This window comes from Taeniopygia guttata, chromosome Z (genome assembly GCF_048771995.1).
Source record: "Taeniopygia guttata chromosome Z, bTaeGut7.mat, whole genome shotgun sequence".
Lineage (NCBI taxonomy): Eukaryota > Metazoa > Chordata > Aves > Passeriformes > Estrildidae > Taeniopygia > Taeniopygia guttata.
Genome location: NC_133063.1, coordinates 23,058,470 through 23,078,354, shown reverse-complemented (window position 1 = coordinate 23,078,354; position 19,885 = coordinate 23,058,470). Strand labels below are relative to the sequence as shown.

Sequence of the window (19,885 nt, the reverse complement as noted above, 5' to 3'; positions counted from 1 at the left end):
TTATCATGTCACTACTCTAGCAGTCGTCTCCTGAGATAAGTTGCCGCCTGTTCTAAACATGGGACATCAACTACAACATTGTCAACACTATTACCTTACTACTATTGTTCCAGCGGCTAATATGTCTCCAATTCTAATCATCAATGCTATTAGAAATAGTGGGTCCTTAAATTCTGCCAGGTGACCATGAACTGAGCCCCCAGGCATTCCTGTGCACACATGAGGGATAGGAAACCCAGAGCCTGGTGTCTGGCAGGTTGATTTTGATTCTGGATAGTGATTGTGATTGGGAGACCATTTTGTAGGAAGGATATGTCTCCTTGTCAGCACTTACTACACAACAGAAGAGAGCTCCCTTGTTGAAAGAAGAAGGAAGACAGAGAGGAAGGAGGAAAGAAGGAAGAAGGCAAGATATGGAAATGTTTATAGTCCAGCAAAATGCAATCACTTGGTTCATATAGTCATTAACAGCACCTCTGAATGATACCTGTGCAAGAAGGTTCACCTTTCCATTCTTTTCATGACTCCTCAAAGGCCTCTTCATATTCCACTGCAATGCATTTCATTCCATATTCCTTTAAGTGATCTGGACGCAGCCTCTTGTCCTTGAGAAGCTGACAGCAGAAGAACATAAAATACAGCATTTACAAGTCACAGACAGAAAGAAACCAAATGCCTTTCTACGACAGAAAACCCGTATGTTGTAACATGCAACTACTTTGTTGCTAAAAGTGCCAAAAGTGTACTTACATTTACAATAAAAGGGGACAAAATATGTTAGCAGCACTTCATTCATGTTCCACTGATAGTTGTTTGTAACTGAAGGGTACTGCCTTCTCATGTTAGTAGGAGTAGTTCACAGAGCTTGCCTGCTTAGACCAAATTCTTCTTCACAGCAGCTTCACATAATGGCTAGAGGGGCCCATTTTGGGGTTCCTCTGGCCCTGGGGAAAAATCCACAAAATCCTAAATCAAATATGTTTCTTGAGTGCTGGGCTGATAAGGAAGAGGAAGCCTGGGTAATTACAGTTCAGCTTGGGAGCTGCTGCTGAGGAGAAGGCCAGGCTGACTGACAACAGATAGTCCAAATAAAGAAAAAAAAGAAGCTTGGGCTAGCAGCTATTTCAGCCAGAGCTAGTAGGAGAGTGTCAGGTAGCACGTTGCAGAAGGAACATTTCGTTGTTTGGCAGTAGCCCCAACAAAGTGGGCACTTGGCTTTGTCTGGTAACGTTAGTTAGATGGATGCTCTTTCTGTGTCAGATATATCACTGACATTACTTGGAAATATCCTCAGGAGAAAAGCCTGTGAACTTCTGGTTTTGCCATTGTTGGTAACAGAACTTCTGAGATTCAGGCAATACAGGCTGAATGTTGACCCTCCTGTATTTCTGCAACAGGCAAGGGAAGATCTCATCTTCTTCCCACAATCAACAACACTCCTGTGAAAATCTTGCTGGAGTCAGTTTATTCTGTAAACTTCACAATGATGGAAGTAACAAGAAAATATTACTTTGCCATGCTAGTTAAGATTTATAACACATCTATTTCATCCATATGAGTTCTTACTGAGATTAAATAACAACTTAGGAACTAAATTCCTGATTACTAGCTAAGGAAGAAAAGAGACACACTTAGAAGCCTTGCTGCAGAATTTTTAAGGGGATGTTGTCTTTCAGTGTATGGGCAGAGTCCCCGAGAAGTCTGCCATGAGTATTTCTAGGATTAAATGTCATCCATTTTGAAAAGTAACAAGAACATTATTGACACATGCAACAATAGTCAAAATAGGTCAGTCTATTTAACAACCCAAAATGGTCATTGGTCAAGGGCTAACCTTGGAAAAAGCATATGCTCTCTTTCTTCCACTGTTAAAGAGTTGCAACTTCACTATGAAGCATTAGCCAAGTTTATAATGCTTCTTCTACATAAAAGGCATGTAGTCCATTGTCAGTCTAAGACTTTAAGTAGCTTCTGAACAAAATATTCAAATTAATTGTGAAAATATGAAACTATTTAATCATCTTGCCATTTAAACAGAAAAATATTTTAAGAAGCTGTAGATTTAACTTTACTGAATAAAACATATTCACACTAGCCTTCTCTTGCTCTTGCTCACTGGATAATGGTACATATGCTACCTAAAACTGAACTTGTGGTTGCTGTGAGAAAAGAAACAAAAGATAATCCTAAATGTTTCAACAGGATTTTGCTGTGGAATGTCATATTCAAGGCAAGCCTCACACCTTAGAAAAAGAGGTGTTGAGTACATTTGCTTCTCTATACCTTTGCACTTGAGACCACAGCAGAAGCGACAGAAGAGTGACCACAGTAACAACACACAGATAAAACCCCAAAACTTGCATTTTTAATCATAATTTTGCCCTTTAACGAATTTAGAAAGGAAACAAAACTGAATCTAACATGAAAATTTTTATTTCCATTTAAAATTTGAAACATTACAAATTATTTTCTTTCTGATTTATGGCATCTAGAAATGCAAATCAGCAGAACAGCATCTACAGTATTAAAAAATGAGGAAAATATTTCAATTTCATAGGTACTGAAGACATGTATTGGCACCAAGGACAACAGAGTTTGCATTCAAATAAAAAAAATAAATATTTTATAATAAACAAGTTTTTAATATATCCTACTTTAGCTTTCTTTTTCTTGAAACTTACACCAACACAAGTGAATGTAAGGGATTTTCTTGGGGACAGCTAGAATTGCCAAGATGATCAATTAAAATCTTAATGACTATCTACTGCTTATATCCAAATACATCAGTTAAATCAATATCATATACTGGCATTCAGGTATTTCATGGCATGTTAGTGGAACACATAAAAAATTGGACCAGAAGCATCCAGCTGCTCGAGCAAATAAGCCCTGGTCTTATACTGCCTCTGGGAAAATGAATGCTGTCATGTCCATCTTGGACAGAACAAGGTCTAGAACGTCTATCCTACTTGCAGATATAAAGCAGATGTTTACCCATATTAATTATGGGTACATAATTACCCCTAATAATGGACCCATTATTAATACCCACATTAAATTTAGAACCCTATTTTCTGCATTTATTTTCTAGTATCAAATGGTTCTGAAGCTGCTACAAAATCTAAGGCTATTGAAGTTATTTAGAGAGCTAAAATTGAAAATGTGGTAACTTATCTTTTATATGGGAGGGGAGGAAGGGAAATTATTTATATATGCAAGACCAAAAGTATGAGAGCTGCACAACCTTTGTATGTGTTTCCATCACCATGTAATCACAGAAACATAGAATTATAGAAGGTCCCAGACGACTGAAAGGTGGCTAACATCCCAATTTTCAAGAAGGGCAAGAGGAATAACCCTGGTAACTACCCACCTGTCAGTCTCACCTCAGTACCTGGCAAAATTTTGAGATTATTCTGTGAGTTGTTGAAAAATACCTGAAGGACATCACACTCATCATTCACAGCCAGCATGGGTTCATGAGGGGAAAAGTCCTACCCATTAATGACAAGATTCTCCACCTCATCGATCAAGGGAAGACAGTTAATGTAATCATCTTTTTGGATTTCAGTAGTCATCAGTGCTGTTTTTCACAGCGTCTTGAGCAAAATGTCCAGCACTTAGCTGGATAAACACATCATCATAAACACAGCAACTGGCTCACGGGTTGGGCACAATGGGTGACAATGAATGGGGTGACATTAGGCTGGTGATCTGTCATTAGTGGGGTTCCACAGGCTCCATTCCAGACCCAGCACTCTTCAATGTCTTCATAGATGATTTAGATGCAGGATTTGAAGGCATACTAAGCAGGTTTGTCAATTATAACTATCTTGAGAGGTGTTGTGGATCGACCTGGGCCAGATGCCAGGCACCAATGAAAGCCGTTCATTAACTTCCCTCTGAAGCTGGATACAGGAGAGAAAATATAAAATAGTTCATGGGTTGAGATAAGGACCAGGAGAGACACCTCATCAAATACCATTGTGGGCAAAACAGGTTCAACTTAGGGATATTAAGTGAATTTATTACTTAAAAAAAAAAAAAAAAAAAAAAAAATCAGAGCAGGATAATGAGAAGTGAAATAAGCCCTTAAAACCACCTTCCCCCCACCTCTACCTCCTTCTCAGCTCTATCTCCTACCCCAGTGGTGCAAGAAGACATGGAATGGGGGTTATGATTAGTTCATCTCCTGCTTAGGAAGAGGAGCGTTCCACTGATGCATCATGGGGTCTCTCCAATGAGACAGTTCTCTATGAACTTCTCTGACGTGGCTCCATCTCACAAGCAACAGCTCCCTGCGAACTGCTGCAATGTGAGTCCATGCCACAGGCAGGTGTCTTTCCAAAACTGCTGCAGCATGGGTCACTCTTCCATGGGGTGAAGTCCCTCAAGGACAGGCTGTTCCAGCATAGAAGCAGGGCCCCTCTCTCCAAAGATCTCCCACAGGATCACAGCCTTCTCCCAGACATCCACCAGCTTTGGTGGGCAGTCTTCCACAGGCTGCAGGTGGATCTCTACATCCCCATGGACCTCCATGGACTACAGGGGCACAGCTGCTTCACCATGGTCTTCACCACAGCTGGCAGATGAATCTCAGCTCCAGCACCTGGTGCACCTCCTCCCTCTCCTTTCCTTCTCCACTGACCTTATGGTCTGCATAGTTGCTGTTCACACATGTTCTCACCCTGCTCGCCTCTGGCTGGAATTAAAACTGTGCAAAAACTTTTTGTTTATCTTCCTTCTTAAATGTGTTATCACAGAGGCATTACCACCATTTTTAACTGGCCAAGGCTTGACCAGCAGCATGTTTATCTTTGTGGACACCAGGTATTGGCTCTGCTAAACATGATGGAAACTTCTAGCACCTTCTCACAGGAACCATCCCGGTAGCACCCCCTCTTACCAAAACCAATGCAAAGTCAATACAAGAGGAAAGAAACTGCAAGTGTCTTGTTCAGACAAGATGGACAGGCAGTATAATGATCTTGAAAGAAATGGCAAATCTGCAATAGAACAAAGCTCTTTTTACCATTCACTGTAGCTTCATTGCAATAGGCTTAAAATGACTAGAAACAAGATCTAGATTTCCTATCAGGAAAGGCAAAATTAAAGATCCGATAGAATGGACAGTTAAACTTTGAATTAAATTTCACCATCTATCTGAGCAATCTTCTTACTGGAAGTGTACAACTAACTTCCAGAAACATCACAAAAATGCTGATGTATATATGTCTGCTTTGATTCAGCAGGTTTAATTTGTAAAACTTTGTTATCTGTGTAAAACTGCATTTTCTGATCAGCAAGATGAGAGGCCTTTGGACTCTATCAGAGCACAGAATAAAAATGACTGTACTTGGTCTGAATCGAAATCCACACAGTCACAAATCTCTTTTTGGACAATGCCCAAGGCAGGTAAAAGGAGTAATATCAGCGCAAACATATTCCCTGTGCAATCTCCCAAGGTTCAAAATGTGGCATATAGACCTTTCAATAATGTAATCTCTAGAAGAAGTTTCATTAAGATTCCTCATAAATGCCATTTACCTTACCTACAGGCTTTTGGATAGATTTATTTTTTTTTTAGGAAAACCTCTGGAATAATTAAGAATTTCTTACTTAAAAAATGAGTACTTCTTTATACAACGCATGATCCAGTCAGCTGTTGAACAGACACTGACTTTTCTTTAAAATGTGAACAATTAAATGCTTAAGTGAGAACGTATACTGTTCCATCCTCTGTCTTTATGGACCAAGTTTTCTGAAGCTAATATGAATGAATGTTTGTTTCTATTAAACAGGATGAAGCTTAGGAAAGAAAACTGATAAACAAACTGCCCATTACCTAGATTGATACAAACAGGTATCAAAAGGAACTCTGGCATAACTTTTGAACTCAGACTATGTCATACGTCCAACATGAATTCCACTGGATTCAACCTCATTCCCCATCCCATCTGCCCTTTCACTGGTCAGCAGAGACATTAGCATCTCCCACCCTGCTGCCCCTCTTGCCTGCTGCCTTCTCTTCTCCAAGCTGAAGAAAGCTGCAGTTCCCTGTCCTTCTCATATTGTGGTGCTCAAAACAGAGCAGAGTGGGACAAGCCCCTCCCTTGCCCAGATGCATGCCAGGACAGCTGGCCCATTGGCTGCCAGGGTGCTGCTGACTCCTATTCAACTTCCCATTAACTCAAATCCCCAGATATTTTCCGCAGGGCTGGTCTTCAGCCTCTTGTCCCCCAGTTTGTATGTATTATTATCTCATTTCAGTTGGAGAATCCAACACTTGCTCTTTATTAAATTTCATACGTCTGGTGGTTATCCTGCTCTATAGTCTAATCAGATCTGTAAGGTCTCTCTGCCCTTGAGGGAGTTAACAGCTCCTCCTAGATTAGCTGCGACAGCAAACTTACTTACTGTGCATTTGATTCATATGTCCACATCACTTAGGAAAACATTATATATTGCATTTTATGCAATGCATACTGCCATAAGCATTGAAAAGGCCTATGTAAAAACATAAGCTCATACTTTCCCAGCTGAAGAAAGCAGGAAATTATACACAAAAGATTTCATTATTTAAGAACCTTCTTTGTATCTTGTAGTAAAATCTTAAACTTATCCATACATCCTGTTAATACCTTGAAGAAATCTTGTTTTATCATTTCTTAAAATAAAAATGTTTCAAGCTAGAGTGCAAGCCACTTGGAAATTATGAGTAATTGTGGACAAAGAAAAATCACACAAAAATCTCATCAGAGGACACCACTCCAGAGTGTTGGATCAATTCTGCAGAGGTGTAACAGTTAACAGTTTGGAATACCATCATCAGTAGTACCATGAAACAAGACACCTGCAGCAAACAGAAGTCTATTCTGAAACTGTGAAGCAGTCCAATCATACTGGGTCTTTTGAGACTGAAGTTTTTCAGTTGGCTTACGTATTAAAAGGATTGTTCCTGGCTCTTATTGGTCAACACAAAAAATAAAAATGCTTTCTGCCTCTTCAGTCACATAGATTTCTTGTGCTCGGACTCATTCATGGTACCATAGGGTGCCTTCTCCATTGCACTGAACTAATATATTCAGACTTGATTGGTAACTACATATTCTTGTACAAGCTGTGCCTCCAATTACAGTAGTGAAGGAAAAAAGTCACAAAGCCCTAACAAACACTAATAGATCTACTATGATTGTTTTAATACTTTAAAAATTGTAAAAGTATCTTTAAACATTATTCTTTTTTCAATCTTACAAGATTTTTCTTCACATTCCATTTTCTGTCTTCAAAAATTCAAGTTATAGAAATCTTGCCTCTCTCCCAGTTTATTTTTCATTAAACTTAGATTATCACCTATCTTCAAGGAGTTTTACATCAGCAGATCAGCTCACATTCTTTATTGGCCTATTAATATTTTAATTCAAATGGGGATAAAATTTTCCATACACAGCTACTCAGATACACATTTAACAATTATTTGTCTTAATCTTTTTAATCTTGTTTTTTAAAGTGATAAATAAGCTTGAAACAAACTTCAGTTCTGTTTATGCACAGGTCAGTTACTGGCCTCTGTAGTGGCATATTCTTTCCCAAATTTTTTAAAGTATGTTAGAACAGCTCTAAGAACAGCTTTCAACAAGTAGTTAGAAACGGTACTGATGGTGTTGCACCTATCAACAGCGGTTGTACATAACTCACAGCTGCAATTTCCAGTTGTTAAGACCAAGACATACAAAACCATGATTATTTTCTAACTAGTGTCTGCAAATGCAATGAGAACCAATTCAGCTTCTTAAATTAGATACAAGCTGAGTACGGCCAAGGAAGTTTGCTCTATCAACCACATGGTATTGAACATATCAGAAATCAAAACTGTTCCAAAACTTATTACCAGTTGTATGATTGCTTTACAGATGGTTTTCCTGTAAACAGAGCCTCATAATTTTGGAGGCATGGATGAAAGAAGCCTATATAAAATTTTTGAGACAATTTGTGATTTTTTTTTTTCCACCAGAAAATTTGCTTGAAACATAAACAATCTGTTCAATTTCGTTTTTTCTGCAGGAAAACATGAAGGTTTACCTGCAGCATATACAAGAGCTTAAAGATTGATTGCATTTCCAGCAATTTTAACTTGCTTAAACAGTTCAAATATCTGTCCATAACAACACCTCCAAAGGGTGGCTCAAAGCCTAGAAAGATTCTACAGGTTTGAATTCTACGAAGTCAGGAAGACAGTCTATACTTCTGAAATATTTTAATTATGCTTATTTTAACACTGATGGTACCCTTTTTATATGGAAACAGCATAATTTGCCTTCTATCATTTACTGTTCTTTCACCTGCAGTCTACAACCCAGTTATTCTTTACTATGTCTCCAGATTTGTCAACTAAGCAGTTCCAAGAATTAGTGCTGTGTTTCCATTTCAGTTTTATCTTTACATATAAGCAGAAGAAGTTAGGTACAACAGGAAGCAAAATAAAGACTTGCATTTATTGTAAATACAATCTATTTCCCAACCGTATGTGGCACATGGGCAGCTGCAGGTGAAAATTACCTTGGGAGGCTGATCTGACCTCATCTGAGCTGTTACTAGAGCACTTAAGGTTTCAATATAACAAAATATTCTACTTTTATAACAATATATTCTACTTTACTTCAGCTGGTAGAAGTAAAGAAAATCTATAGCAGACTCCCTCCTCCACTATCACTGTAAAAATGACGTCAAAGAAGAGTACTCCAATTTTGTTCAAACACCAAGAGGGTGAAGAATCAAGAAAAAATATTCCTATTTCTTTGTAGCCCGTAACTTAGGTACTTTGAGAATACATAGTCACCACCACCAATACTGCTGTAGCAAGCTTATGCCTTGAAATATACAGATATATGGAATTAGAAAAAAAGTTACACATTAATTCTAAAAATTACAGATTAATTCTAAATGTTCAATTCTAAGAATTTGAGCATTTTGTCTACATTATCAAGATTGTAGTGGAAACTGCAATACATTAAAAAAAAATATCTTCCAGGTCTTAAAAACCGTTCTAATAATTTTTATGGTACTAGCCAGAAACTAAACTTAACTACTGTATGTCAACTACATTAATGAAAGAGCTACCACACATTTCAGTAACAGCTGTTTCTGATGTCAATGTTTCATTTCAGAATTACAGAATATTTAGAATTTTCACAGAGGCTTACCTCTACTTCACTACAGATCTGAATTCTGACATCACACAGCAACACCCTAAAGTCACTGAGCCACGTCTGTTCACACAAGTGGAAGAGAGACCTCACAAAAAATTAACTCAACAGTTGCAATCAGGAGTCTCAATAGGAAGATGTTGCAATACCAAGCTTTACATAGTTATATTAATATTCCAAGTATCCTTAAAATATATAGTGTTGGAGTATCACACTAAGTGCTAGGAGCACTGTAAACTCATTTTATTTTTTTCACTGAAGTTTGCATGAATGTTCATTCAGTTTTTTAAATTCTCAACACAGAAGGCAGTGGTTTAGCTTTTTATTGGTAAACAATAAATCACCTCCTCAATTAAAATCATGTTCTAACAATTCTGATAAGTCCACAGTGACTTTATTTACTTACAATTTAATACTAGAAGAAAAAATTAACATTCCAGGTTACTGTAGGAAAAAAGTGTATACCACACTTAATGGCATACAAGACTTGTAACAAGCAAAAAATACCCTGTTTTACAAGTAATCTCCCTTTCAAATAGGTTTTTTATCTTAGTGCAGTTAGTACTCTCTCTCCATAGGCTATACATTGAGAATCTCTATATACAAAAAGATACAACTAATTGATACATTACTTATTGCAAGATATTAAGGATGCCACAAAATACACAAATTAAATAGCTCCCCCCCACTTGCATACCCTCTTGCTTCTTATTTCTCTCATGAAGCAGTCTCCTTCTCTGGTTCTAAGATTAAGTTCTTTCATTGAAAGGCACGTACTTCTCTACAATAGAAGAAACAGATGCATTAATCTGAAATGCCCTGTTTCAAGGTGAATTTAGCCTACATTTTTCAAGATGACACATTATTAAAGAACCCAGAGAGACATGACATTTTATTATTGTATTTGACTGGAAAAACTCATAGTTACCATATTACTGTGAAGCAAAGTACCATAAACGTGCATTCATTTAACCTTTCCAAATAGAGAGACAACTCATTTACAAAAATAAAAAGGGATTTACCATGATGAATATATTTTTGAACTTTCAAGGCTCCTGAGTTCCGACTGAAACTCTGGCAAGTCTTGGTAGCATTTGAACTATGGAACACTATAAATAAATTGAGTAAATTTCTCTCCTTGTGCCTTGCAGCACTGAGCAAGTAACTTCTATGTGAAGTCACTCAATGAGGATTTTAAACTAGTAGTGTGACATAATTTTGAAAAACAAAGATGTGATAATAACTGTTCCTCAGTTAGCATGTATGTAAAGTTTTGCGAGTGACCAAAGACTAGAATTTTATGCTCGGGCATTTAATAGTAAGCTGTTGAGCAAAATGGCTAAAATCTACTGTTTTGATAAACTGTCCCAAACAGCAGCAGCACAGAGACTGGTAACATGGATGATGATGACAGTGAGAGTACACTTAAATTTTGTCTATGTTACAGCTGAGGGCACTGGGGACCTTTTTTCATGTAGCTCTGAAACAAAATAGCAACCCTTGAAAGCTGTAATGCATCTGGACACCAGTATACTACCACTATCATGATTTTTAGGATAGAAGTTAAGTTTCTCTGCCTAATCCTACAAAGGGTCTAATACAGTTAACAGCTAACCCAAAATAAGCCTATAGGGATTTCTAATATAGGCATACTATCCTGTAGAGTATCACCTTAAAAAAAACTTGATATTTTCAAGGAAGAAAAATGAAAGCAGACTGGGTGCTACTACAGTCTTTTAACAGATCACAAAGAAAATAGGAAAAAAGACGTATTTTTATATATATAACAATACTTTTATATATATACCACAACTTAATTACTTTGAGGTCAATAACAAATATAAGATGGAGATAAGAATTTCCTGTAACTGCATTGTTTTTTAGTGCATTCTGTTATACATTGTCACAGAAAGAAGCTTAAGCACTAAATAAGCTCAATTGTTGATCTAAGTTAAGTAAAACTGCAACTGTTCTTTACTTAACAAAGCACTAAACTCAAAAAGCTTAGTTTACTAAAAGCCTCTCTTCCTTGTTCCCAGGTTCCAGGCCTGACTATGTATTTAAGGTACCTCAAAAAAACCCTAATCAATCATACCTCTGAATTACTATAAATGTCACAACAAAGTGTAATGACATCTCCCAAGAGTATGTGAGCATCATTTTCATGATGTTGTCCTCAGCATCAAGCTGTCTTTGCTTACTCGGGCATTTTGTATTCCCTTTGGTCACTGTGCTTAAGCAGTAACATGAAGACTGATTACTAAGCTCCAGTGCAGATGCAAACAAGTTGAAACAAGGGATAATAAATTAACTTTTAAAAGTACATTCCCAATCAAGATTAAAAAAAAAAAATTCAAGTACTCTAGTTTTCAAACTATCCTCCCAGCAATGATGTATTTTTGCAAAGTCTTAACACCATTTTACCAAGCTGCTCTACAGAGATTTTTGGAGTAAATTCACATTGTTCAGCACTGCTTTCATCCTACACATGAACACTATTTCAAACAATATGTGAATCTTAAAATTTTAAGAGCTTCTCCCCATAAAAGAGAACACAGGAAGATATCAATATACAAAACCAAAGAAAATACACCATCTTCACTAAGTCTAATTGAAGTCCTTGTTTTCCTGAGTTCCCAGTATCAAAACAAGGACTTCAATAATTTAGGCACATACTTTCAGAGGACTATGGAAACAACAGTTTAGATACTTCTACTGTGAAATACTTCAACAAATTATTCTTCTCCCTCAAAATGATATATTTAGGAAACAGGAAGGCAGAAAAATCAGAAATAGTCTGATTGTGAGAACAAAATTACTGTTTGTTAATGATGTTAATGATGACTACCTATATTATCATTTTACTTCCTACTAAAAAACATAGTTGATATTCCTGTAAATAAGCATTTGTAAAGAGTGTCATGTTAATTTGTCATCAAATACCTCACTGTCAACAAGTATGCTGAATTACAACAGAAGCTAAAAGATTTAAGGAAGACATTGAGAGAATTCCTGGATATAATGTGACAATTACCTATTATATTTTACATATGTATATATATATGTAGATATATATGTGTACTGGAACCAGACTAGTAACATGGGGTAATGGTAAATGCCACATAATTCTAAAATCCAGAGGAAGTTGAGATAGTCTAGCTATTTTAATTTTAGTGTATGGGGGAGAAAAAAATCAAGAGAGGCTCTGACTTACAAAAAAAAAATTAAATCAGAAATATTCCCATTAGCGAGAGAAAGTTAAAGCAGATTGACCATTTCTCTTCAAGTGCCAGAACTGCATCCAAAGTTCCTTCTGATAAACTGTAGAACACCTGAGTTATTACTCTAATACTTTTAACTGGTGACATCATGTATTGCATTTATCAAACTGTTTTGCTTGAGATTTGAATCTGATTTCACATTAACCAGTGTGAATCAATTACTTGCTGTGACCGGAAGAATTCATCTGATCTCTTCTGATACTTGACAGTAGTCAAGCAGCTCTTACTATGAACCATGACTATGATAATCCCATCAACTTTTTTTTTACTCTATCTTCATGTGCAATGTGATGGCATTACTCAATAAGGAAGGAAAAAATTTAACTGTGAATAACATAAATTTAAATTTTAATTGATCACGTGTAAGGATACTAAAGAAACAGAACAAAAGTTCAAACAAAATTTGGTTTTGGAAGTTCAAACAAAGTACAACAAAATTTTCCTGTATCTACAAAGTTTCTGAGAATAGCTTAAGAATATTAATATTTCAGTGCAGCAATATCAAATGTAAAACCTGGTGCAGGATCATCATCAACTAACTGCTGACTACTTTAGCAATAAGAAAGCAGAATGAAGCAAAGCTGCCTGAAGCAGAACTCATAGGTGAGAATACATAAGAAAAGCTGAAGAGCCTATAAATTAGGAAAAAAAAAGAGAAAGGTAAGAGCTAGCTGTTGACTTAACATTAGCTTCAATGACACCGTATTTGTAACAAAAATATCCTACCTTCCTCTCCATTTCTCTGGAACTCACATGTTGAAGGCAAATGGTGTTTATCTTCTTGCCCACTAAATTCTTGCCCATTTAAAATTCAAGTGATCTTGACATCCCTTCTCCAACTATGCATATGAAACACAGTAGTGAGCTTTCTCAGAGAAACTGCTTATCACCCACACTCCTTCACTTCTATGGCTAGAAGTATATTCAGGTTCAAAATACAAACCTTCGAGGATGGCTGGCATCGAATAGTGTTGTATCATCATCATCATCATCTTGTTCTAACGGGGTCAGCTCCATGTTTTCTATATTCGCATCCAAAACTCCGTATCTTCGGGTTTTTCTATTTTGCCTTCTGAGCCTAAAAAATATTTTAAAACATTTAAGTAATGTAAATATTTTGCTACTTTCTGATCCAATAATGTAAAATACTGCAATATTGATACTTAGTGTAAGTTTTCTAATATCTATGGTAAGTGTACACACTTAGCTCTATGAAATTCAGAGGTCAGACAATTCTAAGTGTCAACAGTTTACATGAAATGATTAAGGCCACTAAGAGTGTCATCTGTAGTTTTGTATAGTATTAATGAAGTGAACACAAAAATGGCACTTAACATCTAAAGGTAAGAGCCACATAAAAAAGACAGGCAAAAGCATACTTCTAACATATTTCTACTGAGAAAAAAATTGCCTTGCTACATATTCTCTATGTGTCTTATGCATCTGAAAAGAACGGCAGATCAAATCAGGTAGAAACCAAACACAGCTAGAGCAAAACCATAACTTGTAACACAAGTTATGGCTGACACTAGAAATTTTTATTATAATTTGTGAAATCTTTTACAGATACCAAGTTAAAAAAACTGTCTATAATTACACTTTAGAATAAGTGTAATTATAGATGTAGAGTCAATGGCTTGTCTGCTTCACAAAGCACAGAAGGAAGAGGCAGTAACTCATATTTCAGGATTAAGGCACAGTACTTATCACAGACAAGCAGACTGTCTGCATCTGCTTTTCTTATTCTCCACAGCTTGGCTGCATGGGCCTGGGTCCCATGTGCATCATGTGCACACAATGAACCATGTGCACACGATGAACCATTCAGTTTGGTTTTCCAGAACTACTCCTTAACACATGGAACAAGCTTTGCTCAAGTTCCAGAACTCAGACCAGTAGCCACTCACCAAACACTGTGCAAAGGCAGTTGTTTACAGAATCACTTTCAGCAACTGGCTAACAACTACATGAAAGCTACAGGACTTAAAAAAAAAGAATTTCTGTCTGGGTACTTAGTGCTAAACGCAAAGGTGGTAACAGGTCTTTCATTTAGAAACTCCAGAATTTACAATCCCAAGCTAAGTGCCTACAAAACATGTTTACAACATTCAGGAACTTCAACACAGAGGATTTCTGAGCTAATATTAAAAAAATTATTAATATATTGCAATATTATAGTACTGCTATCATATTACTTACAATACATTATACTATCGTATACTGTGCATAGTGACTTCTCTGTCCCACATTTAGGCACCACTTAAATATCTTGTAAGAGATTCCAAATACAATACTGAGATTGTCAGCTTCAAATCCTGTCCTGAAACTCTAGTGTACTTATACAATCTGTTTAAATACCCTTCTTGAAAGAACCCACAACAGCATTCAATCTTGGTTTATCTCTTCACTATACTCCAATGTATAAAATGTATCTCCTTTTGGGACTGAGAAATAAATAGAACCTTGTAAGAATGGGAAAGAGGTAAAGTACATACCGTTCTTCAAAGTTCTCAAATTTCCAACGTTATAAGAAATAATCAACATGGTAATTTCCTCCATTCTAAATTATGACATGAAAATGCAGCAACTGTTATCCCAGGCATCTAAGTGCTTTAGACCAGAAAAAATTACCCAGGTTTTTCATTAAAGCTAAGGCTGGTACCAAAACCAAAAATGTCACCTTTCAGTTCAAGACAAAGTCCCTTCCATGTTCTTAATTTATTTCATCTGTTCTTTATTCGTCAACATGGAAATAAGTTGTACACTTCAAAGCAGCAAGTAGAATGAAATTCTAAAACTTTTTTAAGATTACAGTATAGTGAAAGATAGGGTTGTTTTTTACATATTATGCCTTTTGGTTTTCACTAAAGTAGAAGCTAAGCAACTGGGACTAGGACAAGCATTGTGGATATCCCAGCAGATAAGAAACTACTTTAAACACATAAAAAAAAAGAAATTAAGAAGAGGCAGTACATGCTACTCATGTAGTCAATATTTCATTCAATCTCACTTTACATTTTACCTTTTTCCCTTAATGGGTAAAAATGGAAAGTGAGTAGCTACTGTGATTTGAGAGTAACCTAAAACAGTCATAGCAAATGTCTAGATTGTAGAAAATGAAAATAAAACTTATCACAAAGCTGGCAGAGATTTTAGATTCAGGCAAATCCTGTTGAAAAAAGACACACTAATCACTTGCGACTCAAACTCTTCTCTATCTAAGAAGCAGTTAAAAAACTACAGCTACAGGAATACTGGAGATGCTTATGCAACATGCATGTATGATCACAGACATGACTCTAAAACAGTGTCCTGAGTGTTAACAAAAATAACTTAAGATCTTTTACTCTGTGACTGACAACTGCTCAGTTGGAAGGGACCTACAACTACTATCAAGTCAACTGCCTGATCAATCCAAAATTTAAAGGATGGTACCATGGGTATTGTCCAAATGCCTCTTAAAAACACTGATCCCATTTCTAAGAAGCCCATTCCAGTCATTGACCACCCTACCAGTAAAAAAAATGCTTCCCAATGTTCAATTTATACCTCTCTTGGTGCAACTTAGAATCATTCCCATGCATCCTTTAGCTAGATCTCAGCAAGAAGGGATAAGCATCTCCTTCCTCAGGGACCAATGGGACCTCAGGGAGCAATGAGATCACCCCTCAGGCAGTCCTCATCTTCTCCAAAGTAGACAAACTCAGTCCTCAGCCACTCCTCAGAGGACAGGCCTTCCAGCTCCTTCTCCAGCTTGGTTCCCCAGTCTGGTTGTATTCATGTGCCTTAGTACGCTTCTCACTGCACACAGTTACTCACAAGAAGGCCATGACAATGCTGAATACAGTTGGACAATCTCCTCTTTTGACTGTTTGGCTGTCTGAGATGCACCCAAGGGTGTAGGTGCCCTCTTGGCTGCCAGGGCACACGTGGGATCATACTGAGCTTGCTGTCAACCAGCACCCTGAGATCTCTCTCTGCATGGCTGCTCTGCAGTCACTTCTCTCCCAAGTAAAACTAGTGTCCTGTTCCAGCTGCAGAGCCCCGCATTTGTTCTTGTTATGTGTCCTGCCACTGGTGATTGCCCAATGCACCAATACAGATCCCTTGCAAGGCTTCTTGCACTTTGAGAGAGCCAACTGCACCTCCCAGTTTGGTGTCATCAGCAAAATTGCTAATGGCCCATTCAACTCCAGTCTCCAGAGAAGAGTATTGAGCAAAGCTGGCCCCTAGAACTGAGCCCTGAGGAGCAACACTGGTGACTGGGCACCAGCCTGATGCAACCCTCCTTACTAAAACCCTATGAGCCCTGTCATTTAGCTGTCTCTTTTACCAGTGCACCACTAATTTGCTCACCCTACAGCTGCAGAGCTTGTCCAGGAGGCTACTGTGAAGAAAAGCATCAAAAGCCTTATAAAACCCAGAAACACTACAGTCATTTTTTCCCCCTTCATCCACTGGGCAGGCAACTTGTCAGAAAGTTTGAAAAAAGTTTTTATGTCTTCATGCCAAGGAAACCTATCCAAAAAATGGGTCATTTGCACTTAATCCTCATATTTAGTATATAACTGCAAGAACATTTCAGCTACAAGTTTGAATTCAAAAACATACACTTTACCTATTTCAAAATTCAGAAGCAAGATGCCACAGAATTGCAGAATAATGTGAGGTATAAAGCTTCCAGCCTACAGTACGACCTAGAAGTTGCAAATGAATTTGCACTCCAGTTGCAAATGCAGAACAGCATCCTACTAACAAAACCAGAATATCAAGTAATTACCATTCATCCAGAAAATAATAGTAATAGATGATTATTTTCTTCTCCAGCTCCTGCAATGACAGCTTTATTTATTTATTTGGCCTTTCCACAGTACTACTCACATCTCTAAATCCAACAGGCTGGTGTTACAAGACATACTAACACTGAGAAATGCCCTCAAGGCTTCTCAAGAGTGATTTGCAAGATGTACAGAACAATAAAAATATCCTAGTTTACTTGGACTGTATATCTTAGTACATGACAAACACAAAACAGTCCTTCAACTGCCTTTCTAAACTAAATGATGCAGATATTAGACAAAATGGGTATATCTAAATGTAATGAAAAGTACACGCAGAAATTGCTCCATAATTGAGGTGTTTTATGCATAATCATACATTTGGGCCTTGCTCTGAAGAATTCAAGTTATTAAAGCGTGAGAAAGAGAAGTAAAACTACCAGGACAAAAAAATACCGTGACAAACACTGTACTTAACCGCAAAAGCACATCGAGCTATGTGGAGAATAGTTTCCATGAGAAACAGAAAGGCAGCTAAGTGGTAGCAAGCTTTTCAAGGGCCCTTTTCTTAAAAAGACACAAAACGGGTTAATTTTACTGTAAAAAAGGCATACAAGAAATACGTTTACTGACGAAGTCGGGGAGGACAACTTCGGTAGTTTAGCGATATAGAAGTTTGCCAACTGGTCAAAAATCACTCTAAGAACACACAAAATAAATTTAGGTGGGCTGACGGATGCCAGCAGTGACAAATCCACCCGAATGGCACAGGAGGGAGCTGAGAAAAGGCCTGCACCGATCTGCGATTCTGGGTGACGCGAGCGCAGCAGACGGAGCTGCTCCTCGCCGGCGCCGGGAGGCGGCACCGGGAGGCGGCACCGGGAGGCGGCACCGGGAGGCGGCACCGGGAGGCGGCACCCGGAGCCTCCCGGCGCGGCCGGGCGCTGCCCGCCGCCCCTCCGGCGGCGCGGGGCCGAGAGCGTCAAGCCCCGCCGCGCCCGCACGCCCGCTCCCCGCCCTCACCGCACAGTCCGGATCACGAAGTAGACGATGAGGGCGGCGCTGGCCAGCACCAGCACGGACAGGGCGCGCTGGGTCATGGGCTGGCCCTGCTCGGGCGGCGCCGACACCTCGGCCAGGCGGCTCCTGCTGCTGCTGCTGCTGCTTCGCGTGGCGGCCCCGCCGGCCGCCTCCGTCGGGCGCGGGGAAGCGGTGCTGGCGGCCCGGGGGCGCGGGGCCGCAGCCTCCCCGGGGCGCGGGACCGCAGCCTCCCCGGAGCGGGCGGCTTCCAGCAGCACCAGCAACATCAGCAGCGGCCCCACCGGGAGCCGCGGCAGCGCCGGCGGCCGCATCCCGCCCTGCCTCCCGCCCGGCGCGGCCACGCACTGCGGCCGCCGGAAGCGGAAGCGGCTCCGCCACGCCCGCCGCGCCGCCGCGCCGCTGGCGAGGGCGCCGCTCTTTCCCTGTGAGTGGTCAGCAGCGCTTGGGCGCCAGTGAGCGTCACTTCGAATGTAACAAAATTCAGGCGGGATAGTTTCTTTTTTAACCAGTCCTCTGTCTTAGCCTGATTCTATATTCAAAAGGACAAAAATTTTATAACTGAAAAGTGAAAGCAGAAATGTTAAGGAAACTTCCCAGTGTGACCAATTATGAGACTCCCTGGCAGCCACTTCCCAGTGGCAGAGTTGCCGCTGCTGACATCGAAGCCGCCTTCGCAGCGGCGGCTCCAGTGACCCGATGTGTCCCCGCTTATTTCCCCAGACACCCCACTCACACCATCATACCGGGTTTCCCACAGCAGTATGAGGTGTCTTGTTTGTTGACGGTACAGGACCTGGTCCTCCGATGCTACCGAGCTACCTGCAGCAGACGTATTCCTCACCAATAAGCAAAAGGGTGGTTTGGAAAGTAATAGGGCCTGAAAACTCTAATTTTTGCTTCAGCTGTTGTTCAGTGGTTGAAAAACCAGAAAAGGGTTATGTCTAGATGGACCACAGCTGAAAGTGATGGAGCACTCATTGTATTACAAAGCCAGTGAACATGGATGACAGGACCCTGACTTAGGGTGATGCTATACAGTGACTCTCCATAAATTTTATTGCTCTTGTGTCTCATTGTTCCTCAACTAAATGCTGTCCTGTTAGGATAATCCTTCCGTTGTTAGAATCCGTTATAAGACTCTTTTTATTGGCTTGTTTGTTTGGTTGGTTTGTTACTGTATACTTCAGCAAAGATTTCAGGGGTATAGTGTACCTACAGAATGAGAAATCCATATTGGTAATGAGCCATTTGACATTTGTCACTGTGTTGAAGGGAATGAATAAAATGCCAGAGTAGCAAAAAAGCCTTGTACAGATATATATCTGCAGTTGAAGTAACAGGGGCAACAACCAGATTTTGTTCAGAAGGAGACTCATTATCCCAGAGGCCTTAAACTTAGCAGTGTATCAATCATACTGGATCATATAAAATCACATATAGATACTGTAAAAAGAGTGATTAGTTAACTTACTAACAAGTTAATAAGTTTAGGTTTAGCTGTTCATTAACAGAGAAAATAGATTCAAAGTCTTGTGTCACACAATTAGTCTGAATTTGGAAAGTGTAAAACTGATTTGAG

At 38.9% G+C, this 19,885-nt stretch overlaps 1 protein-coding gene across 1 annotated transcript; it reads right to left on the bottom strand.

Annotated features, from left to right (window-relative positions):
* Positions 1 to 9,514: 9,514 nt before the first annotated feature.
* On the bottom strand, positions 9,515 to 18,683 carry FAM174A (family with sequence similarity 174 member A). The gene is made up of 3 exons (XM_030257346.4): positions 18,289 to 18,683; positions 13,431 to 13,565; positions 9,515 to 9,987 (listed from the first exon to the last, which is right to left on the bottom strand). The coding sequence occupies exons 1-3, from the start codon at positions 18,615 to 18,617 to the stop codon at positions 9,966 to 9,968; spliced, it is 486 nt and encodes a 161-aa protein (XP_030113206.1). The 5' UTR covers positions 18,618 to 18,683; the 3' UTR covers positions 9,515 to 9,965.
* Positions 18,684 to 19,885: the final 1,202 nt, after the last annotated feature.